The 9,733-nt window shown below is 39.7% G+C and overlaps 1 protein-coding gene across 1 annotated transcript in view; it reads right to left on the bottom strand.

The window, feature by feature from the left end:
- Positions 1-9,733, bottom strand: part of LOC107097421 (SPARC-related modular calcium-binding protein 2-like) — a 54,388-nt gene that overhangs the window by 16,151 nt on the left and 28,504 nt on the right. Inside the window, exons 7-9 of the mRNA XM_015394560.1 lie at positions 4,374-4,448; positions 1,712-1,783; positions 146-332 (exon numbers count right to left, since the gene is read on the bottom strand). Of these exons, the coding sequence (XP_015250046.1) occupies positions 146-332; positions 1,712-1,783; positions 4,374-4,448 (334 nt within the window). The remainder of the gene's footprint in view (positions 1-145; positions 333-1,711; positions 1,784-4,373; positions 4,449-9,733) is intronic.

The raw sequence follows: 9,733 nt of genomic DNA, 5'->3' as shown, positions 1-9,733 counted from the left end.
TTACTTCCCATCTCTGTACTTCAGCTACTAACTTTAACACAGCATGTACACAGTATGAGTATGTCCTCTAGTGAAAGTATGTTAGTTCCTACCAAACATGAATAAATCACATTTTTCTTTGGTTTATGGCTAATTTGTGGCCCACCTGGTTGACGTCCCCGGTATTGGCCGTCCTGTATCAACAAGCACACACCAGCAGTAGCCGGTGGAGGGGTGGCATTGGACCGGCTTATAGAATCCGCCTTGGGCACAGTCTGGCACAAACACAGCGTCGTTATTACGCTGCCTCCTCTCTTCCAGAGCCGATTGTTGCTCCTGGTCACACGATGACGCTAGAGAGAGTTTACACACAAATCAGCCAATAAGCCCTCCGTCCACGACGTCAGCGGTAACTTAGGTGGTCCAAGTGGCATGATTTATCAAAAACCTTCCTTACACAAACAGAGTATAAACAAAAGGATGTGTTTATAGTTTATTAAGGAGAACATTTAATCAGATTAGGCCAAGCCTTCTGGATTTCCATCACATGCTATGTTTCTGATTTATTTTAATTCATTAGTAAAATAAAAACAGCTGTCATCTTAGCAAACTTATTTTACTATATCACAGAGGTGGAGTTATTGGAGGCATTGTGTGTAGACTGATATATCACCCCCCCCACAAATGGCACTGTTTATGGACATTAACAAGCTAATGACTAAGTACGGCTCCCTTTGCCCCAAGTTAAGTAAATATTTGGACACTCCTTATGCCCTTTCTCTCTGTGTAGTGGGTGTATATAAGACAGATGAGACAAAGGATCATTGCCAGGAGTCTATTTGTGTACATTCTCCAAATTTCCATTAATGAAGCCATCCCTTTCTGACCCTGTCCTTTATTGGCATACAGAGAAAATGGACTTGATGAAGAAGAAACTGCTTTTTTTTTAGAGCTGTTTTCAGGCATCTTATCAAGAAAGATAAGAGCACTGAAGTCAGAAAAGAAAGGATTGCCTTTTAGCATATGAGGGCTTTTATTGCCAAGCTGGCCCTCCCTTTGGTGCATGCCTAAAGGCTCTGAAGCCGCTGCGGGATTATGGATATTCTTTTTCTTTGTTTATTTTCACAGGGGATCTTTAGCCACACAAAAGAGACCAAATGAAATACCTCTGCACTTTCTAAACTAACCCTCTTCACTCCAGCGCCTCTTTATGGGCTCACTTTGTTGGGGTCGGAATGAATTTTTTTCACCCCAATAAGCCAGAGAGCATATGGTAATCAAAACCAATGCAGCATTTCTCAGGCTTATTATTGGTTGTAAATTATGATAATGGGATTCACGCAAAGACCCACACATACACAGAAGGTTCTCATCTATGGGCCATTTTGAGTTATACAAACCAGCATATTTCCCCCATGTGCATGAAACTGGAATAAAGATAAACACACGTGTGCATAAAATAGAAGAGTGTGAGATCCTATAGTTGTGCCATGTGGAGATAATTACAGGTTAGAAGCAATACAAGAAACCACAGTGAAGCGGATCATCAAAACCCAATGCACTTCAACATCAAGATCTATTGGTTTCACAACCCCCCCATCTGTCCTTAAAAGACAGCAACAGCCTCAAACTATGATTGCTTACACACGTCTGACAACTTAAAATGGGATTTTTCTGCTGTGGTTTGAAGACATCCCAAACTTCCATATTAAAGAAACGTTTTGAAACTCACAGGATGCTCTGGATCTATTCTGCCGGCTGCGGACCTGTTCCAACCACAGATCAGGGTACGGGGAAGTGACGTCTGAAAGAAATCACCAAGACAACATCTTTAACAGGAGTCCAAAATGTTTGTGTATGTTATTTGAGTCAGTTCATGTTATCAAAGAAACTATTGACTATAAAGCAGAAGAAGATAACTGCATCATAAGCATGAGCCACATGTGGCTTCTATTCCCTGGGGGCAGGCAGGATACAATATAATTGTGGCCATACTCATGTAAAAAGTAGGTATAATAAAAACAGATATAAGCAGATAAACAAAAATCTTCCTGGATGGGAAGCTAAACGTCTTCATACATGGAAGCAAAGTCCAGTGGATTGATTTTTTTACTTTTTTGGAATCACTATGACCTCGATATATACCAGCATATATTTAAAAAACCTTCTGAAATCTAAATCTCATAATCGGTTAAAATAATCACGCAAAAAGTAAGTATAAGAACAGATATGAGTAGGAAATGCAAACTTCTGTTTATATGAAATGAGGTTCAAAACACCTGAAATGACGACCAGAAACTGTGAATCACTGGATTCTAAACTGCTTGAACCTGCAGGTCATCACAAATAGTGGTCTATGTAAATCTGCGCGCGAAAAATTAGACCCTCTTTCATTTGTCTAACTAGAACATCTAGTAAGGACTCGTGAATCTCAGTCTGACTGGAAAATGGTGAACCTGTGGTACCCAAATGACACAAGGTGAACAGAACTGAAGGACAGAAACTACAAGAGGTCAACGTGGCAGAGTTTTAGGATAGCAATGAATACAATGAGAACTCACAGGCAATAAAAATTATAAAATATAATAAAGAACTGAGCCACAGCCCAGTATGTAGAACAGTAAGGCTCCAGATTAAGATCCCCTTAAATAGGAAAACATAATCATAGTAGAAAAACTCCTAGAGTCAAAGTGTTCAACAATTCAGGAGAAGGAACAATATGTCAAAGATCATATTTCCAGAAAATATCATAAAAGAATATATATAAAATCCCTTCCAACCGTCCAATATAATCATCGCAACCCCAACCCCTTTACAGGGGAACAGAAGACCTCGCCTATTCTAGCCTCGTGAGACCATCCTGATCATTTGTAAAATAAATTTTCTACTTGCTTGTGCAAGCAATGTTTTTAAAGATCAACTTCTTCATGTCTAAAACCAGAGCAGTTCATCCAAGTTTCCATGAGTTCTTAGGTTAGGACAAGGCCTAAAATATCTTTTGGACTATGAGGTATTTCATTCCAAAAAAAGCTGAAAACAATCCACTGGACTTTGTTTACAAGTTGGAAGACGTTTCTCTTCCCATCCAGGAAGCTTTTTCCATTCAAAATGTCAGAAACAGCATTGAGTTCGAGGCTTTATACAGTAGCCCAGGGGTCTGCAACCTTTCATATCCAAAGAGCCGTTTTGCCCAGAGTACGACCAAATAAAAGTTGTTTAGAGCCGCAAAATATACCATGACTTTTTCTAGAAAACCTTTTTTTTTTTTATCTTGTATAGGAAATTAGTTGTTGCCATCTCAAACAATCAATTCATATATTTTTAATGTAAAGACGTATAATTTTTAAGCTAATTCATAGAAAAATGTCTCTTAAAACATATTTCTGGTTCTTTTAATCTCATTCTTTTCCATCTTATAAAAAACGCTAAAGCTATTGATACCGGTATATATTGTAGTAAATTATTTAGCTCTTTATATACATTTTAGCCACTCTTTGGAGAGGGTCCAAAGAGCCATATGTGGCTCTGGAGCCGCAGGTTGCAGACCCCTGCAGTAGCCCAACAAAGCCTTGTTTTTGCTTAGAAAACATGCAAATTGAAGCGGACGGAGGGGTCCCCACCTAGGATTGGGGGTCGTTTAAAGTAAATTGTTGGCCTGGCAGAATAAGTGAGGTCCTCTGTTTCCATGTAAAGGGGCTGGGGTTGCGATGATAGTGGGAAGAGATCAACTCAACTGATCCCTATTAGCATGTTTTCTTTGATGGGCCACTATATAAAGCCTCGGACTCAACGCTATTTCTGAAATTTTGAAATGAAAAAGCCTCCTGGATGGGAAGAGAAACGTCTTCAAACTTGAAAACAAAGTCCAGTGGATTATTTTTTCACTTTTTGAAGAACGACTTTGACCTGGGTGACTGAGGATCCTCAGCACTGTGAAGACTTCCGACATGAGAGAAACCCTAAAGCATGACTGTGGTTGCACCAGTCCTTCAAATATTACTTTAATGGCTTTGTTAATACCCTAAAGCAAATTAGTTTCTCTGGTGCTGCATCACATCCTGGCCTTCTTGATCTGATCAACTTACCTTTAGTCTTAGCTTGCTGTCAGATTTTGCCACCACAAAATTAAGTCTAGCTTAAGACGTCAAGTTCCTTTTATTCTTTTAATCCTCAGTCTGATCCTTCTCCCTGAGATTCTCCTGAAGTGTCACATGTGGCTCTGTTTTCCTAGAATGAGGTATTTTCTCCTGCTCCTACTCTCATTCTAAACCTCTCCAAGTTTATCCCCATTGCATGATACTGTCACCACCATACAGTCAATGTGACTTAGCCTCTGATATTCAGTAGAAGCTAAACCAATAGCAGCAGTTTTTTTCTGATTAAGACCCACTTACCTTCTTCCTCTGGCGGAGACGGTGGCTCCATCGCCATTGGTTCTGCATTTAGAATGGAGAATATTTGCAAGGAGACTACAATTACAAATATTAGCAATATTAGACAACATTTTACAATCTGATTTTGCACGTTGCCCGGTAAAGAAAGATGAAGGGAAAGACTGAAGAGAGGAAAAGAAACAGATTGAGTTCATTGAAAAAAAAAGACCTTTGAAGAAAACAGAAAAAGATCCAGCAGCAAACACAGTAATCGTGTTCCCAAAGTCAAGAGGCTGTAATGCTGAAAACGGCAAACAAAGGTCAGTTAAAGAGGAACAATCATTCCAGCTTTTTCCATCTGTTCATGTGGATTTGAAAGCTGCATACATATGGGGAAATTTCTAGGTGAAAGAAGATGTTGACAAGTCTGAGGTGCACCAGTTACCAGTGGGAAATCTAAGGATATATATATCTGGTTGGTTTAGTTTGTTTGTTCTGTGGTAGGAGGGAGGCACGGTGAAGACCATGACAGTCGATGTGGTTAACCTCAAGCTCGGTCCCTCCCTGCAACATCGAGGTGTTTCAGAAATGGCTTCACGAACAGGCCACACATTAACACGAATTTCAACTGAAAAATTAAGTGTTTACTTTAAATGCATGGGTTTTACGGGACTCATTCATCACCCCATGCTTCTTCACTGTGTTGAAATGCATTCAGCGAGTGTGACTTTGCCTGACATGCTATTATCCCACTCAGTTCAAGGATGGAAATGCAGTTTCAAAAGGCATATTTATGATTTGGATTTACAGTAAACCACTAATGAGGGTTCTTTACTTTGCGGCTTTTTACATGACTGTAACACCTCTCTCAGCATCTGCCAGGAAAGCCCTGTGCTATTTGTGGTCACAAGGCATTAGTTTCACTGCTGTTTGTCAGTCATCAGCTGCATATGATTCCAGTTTGTGAAATAAAAAGGTTCAAGTCAAACAACCAAGTTGTGCACAAAGCGAACCACAGGTGGCCTGATTTGCATCTAAACAAAAACCTGCAAACATGACATCATGCACAAAGCTGATCTACAAACGGGGTGTAAATCAAAGTGCTACGTCTAAAATCAGTGGAACAGCAGGTGCTAATTTTTTAGCATGTTTACATTTGTTTAAAGATGTTCGAGATTAGCCTATTTTTCAGTGTAGTCCTGTTTCTCTGACTGTGACTAACTGGATGTGCTCTCTTTCATCCTCTGACATGGGAGCTGGCTCGGAGCTCGTCTGCCTGGCTGTGTGTTTCCTGGGCAGACCGTGGAGCTGGTTAACAGTTGCCTTTTGTATCTATGCTTCTTTTTCTATGTCTGCTTCTGTCTCCTTGAACCTTAGCAACCTCAGCAGATGGCCGCTCACACTGAGCCTGGTTCTGCTGGAGGATTCTTCTTGTTAAAAGGGAGTTTTTCCTCTCCACTGTCACCACAAGCCTGGTTAGTGTGAGGGATTGCAGGGGACTCAATGAGTCAGTGCAATCAGTTGGTTTTCCAAATGCTGCGTTCACACCGGACGCAGCAGGCACGGCAGAAGCAGCCAGTTTACATGCAAAGTCAATGGTTGACGCGCGTTGAGGCGCAGCAAAATGTCCCGCAGCGCGTTTAAGCATCTGACGCACATGACGCGCCGCAAACGCGCTGCTGTTCGAGATGGAAAAATTTAACTTTTGCTGCTCGACGCGCCGCAACAACCAATCAGAGAAGCTGATATGGGAGATGGCAGGGAGAGAGGCACATTGCTGATGACACAGAGCGCTGTGATCACTCCTCTGAAACAGTTTATTGACGCCTAAATTAACTTAAAATGGAGAAATCTGCCGGCAGAATATGTTGGTGCCTGCAGTTTGGATTATGTAGATGAAAAACACCTACCAGCCGCCGCGGTGAACCGCGAGGAGGCGACCCGGCCAGAGGCTGCTATTGAATGGGATTCCTACTGACAGTGCACCGCTGGTATGTGGGGGTCTGAGCGGCTCCGACAGAAATGGTAATCTGGATGAACTGACTGCACTGATTAGGTTTTCAGGTGGATTTTCTCACTTAAAAACATATAAAATAAAGAAAGGATAGTGAAGCTCCGCCCAACGCGGGTCAGACACACTTTTGCACCGCGCAGCCAGAGCAGCAAAGCTGCTTCAGCCGCGCGTCAGAACTAACTGGTACAAGCAGCAAAAATGAAGCAGCAGACGCGATTTTGCTGCGTCTGGTGTGAACGTAGCATTAGAATGAAAACTTTGAATCAACCACGGCAGATGGCCGTGTCACGACCCGATCCGTCCCTGAAGCACGATCTGTTCTGCGCATGCGTCAACAACTATATATTTTATTTTTACATAAACAATGTAATTATGGTACTAAAATCACTTATTTCTATCCTTAACTCACTAAGAAACGCTAATACACACCTTTGATACACTTTTGATGCTTTTTACATTTTCTCCATTAAACTGCTTCTCTGACGTCATCATGGGACACGCTCAGAACAGTCCGGCAAAATATGAGTAATCCATGTTTATCTGCATTTTAGTTGTGTCCTTTTTTGGATTACGCACAATATACAATAATGTTATCACGAAAGGAAAACATAAAACCAAAAAAGACTATATTTACGATTAATTCCAATAATGAAAGTTAGCTCTCAGGAGTAGAGTAGGATCCCATTTCCGGCGCAGATCGGGCAAAGACGAGTGATAGAACAGAAAGGATTTTAAGGCATTTATTTTCTCAGAAAATACATTGTTAACCTTTAACACATATTTTAGAACATTTACTATTTTGCCGAGGGAATCATGTAATTTAGGTCAAAATAAAATTGAGGGTGACCCGGATGTATATCTCGATGCACATGCACAAATGAGCTGATGGCTCATGTGCGGAACGGATCGTGCTTCCAGGACGGATCGGGTAGTGAAAGGCCGTTCACACTGACACTGATTCTTCCTGTTCAGAGGTAGTTTTCCTCCCCACTGTCCCTACAAGCATGCTTGGTTTGAGGAATTGCCTTAGAGTCAATGAGTCGATGCAATCAACTGGTTTTCCTTAGATAGTACACTTTGAAACTACTGGACTGGATGATCCGGTAGTTTCAATAGTAGTTGAATAGAAATGACATGTGTTGTGAATTGGTACTATATAAATGAACTGAACTGAATTGCATATACAGCACTTATGCTTATGACCACAACAAGCACATTTATGGGAGGGGATTATGCAAATAAGGAATCTTTGAAGATCTGGGCTTTGCTGTTTATAGCTGGTTCTGATCTTACATTTGCTGCAGTGGTTCGGTTATGCTTTTCATTAAAACTGACATTAGGGGGTATTTATTTTTAAAGGTGCATCAAATTTAAAATCAGCAAAGTTTAGCATGCATTTGTATTTGGTCTGCTTTTATTTATTAGTAGGTAGAACTACATTTTCTCTACAGTTAAAGCGGAAAGTTGTTTTTAAAATAGTAAAACCAGGACTAAAATTCATTATTCAGGTCTTCTTATAATTTATTGCTTTGATCTAAACCTTTTAATTGTAGTTTTGGGTGTAAGGTTGATGAACTAGATAGACTTCGAGATGGCAGATTTTTTTTAACTCCGCAACGAATATTTGTTGTGTTAACAGATTATCGTTAGCTCCTCCACATATGAGCGTCATGGCTGCTTTTATGACAAATGCTCTCCTCCCCTGACCCATCGCTTTAGGTTTACGACCATGTCTGGATATGTCTGCAGTTGTGTTTTACTTTCACTTCAATTTGCTGATGATGGGATGAACAGAGGTCTGAAGTAAGGGAATTTTCCTTTACACAAAAGCTAGATTTTAATTACGCACAAATGTACTTAATTAGGAAAGTATTTGCTTCTGAGGATAATTTGATTTCAGTATATTTCATTTAGGGGCTAAAAACTTAAAATATTGAACTCAATTTTATTCCATTTCACATTATTCACTGCTTCATGTTGGTCTCTTTTAAATAATCGGGCAACTTCTGAGTCCAGTTGCTCATTTTATTTTGTAATATTAGTAGGCAGAACCAACGGAGACCAAATTTTATATTTTCTTTTCCTAAAAGTGATGCAAAAAAAAAGCAAGGAAAATACAAATAATAATTTTTCCATGTCATGATACTGTATAATGTAATGTTGTGCATATGCACATAAAATCTCAGAAAAAAGTTCTGAAATTTGTGGTTGTAACGTGAAGAAATGTGGAAAACATCAGGAGCAATGAATCTCTTCGCCGGGCACCGTGTGTTATAAAACACTTTGGTTCTGAAGGGGTTCGTTTAAATCAAAATATTGATGCAATCACTGCTATTTTCAGATCTGGTGCACCACAAACCTACAGTTTATTCTTCTTTTCACCACCCTGTTTATCCAACCAGTTCAGATTGAACCACGGCCGATCCCTGCACTTCCCTCTCCCGTTCATTCTCCCAACACTCCTCCTCACTTGATGTGTGTGTAACGACCTGGCTAAGATGGACGCTATACACTCAACTGTCAACAGAAGGAATAGGGAAACACAAATGGTTGCTGATTTACTCTATAAGATCATAAATCTATCCTAATTACAATCTTAGAGAAGTTCCAAATAACATCAGTTAAATTAAGCAGATTTAACAATTCCCGGTACTGAAACAAAAGAAATCTTAGTGGTTGTTTATCTGGAAAAAGGGCAGAAATTTGATGAGAAACAAGCTAAGAGTAGACTGGAGTTCACCATGTGGACAGTTTCTTGTTTCTTTTGCAGAAAAAGTAATATTAAACCTGAAGAGAGAAGTTCTGAGTGACTGTTTGCTGAAGACAACAGACAGGTTTAGCCTCGAAAGTTGTTAATGATCCATTTCTGTGGACCACAAACTCCCTCCTAGAAACTCGTTCAAACCAAATAAATAAGCAGTTTATATAAAAACATTATAGAAGGAAGCTCTGATACGTGATCCTAGTGGGAAAATCTTGGAGGCAGGAAGCAGAATAGAAATCATACATTAATCAAGCTAAACATTTCTAGCAGAGGATAAGCAAACGTTTCAATGTTGGCAAACTATTCAGACTGTCATCATATTTCAGAGCTTAAGATCCTTAAAACATTAATGGTATAAATAATGACACGGTCACGGTTGGTCTTTTATTTGTTTTTCGAAAACATACATAAGACATCTTAAAGAAAATAGTTTTCAGACATGAATGTGTCTCAGTTAGTGCACTTAGCATTAGCTGTACACTGCAGAAACGATCTAGAAATGAGCAAAAATGTCTTCAGTTAAATGCATTTAATCTTAATTTGAGTAGGTAAATAAGATAATTTGCCAATGGAATGAGTACTTTTACTCTTAAAGTAAGATAA

This window comes from Cyprinodon variegatus, unplaced genomic scaffold (assembly GCF_000732505.1).
Source record: "Cyprinodon variegatus isolate N-32 unplaced genomic scaffold, C_variegatus-1.0 Scaffold694, whole genome shotgun sequence".
NCBI classification, from domain to species: domain Eukaryota; kingdom Metazoa; phylum Chordata; class Actinopteri; order Cyprinodontiformes; family Cyprinodontidae; genus Cyprinodon; species Cyprinodon variegatus.
Note: the sequence above shows the minus strand (reverse complement) of the source record. Positions and strands in the feature narration are given on the sequence as shown.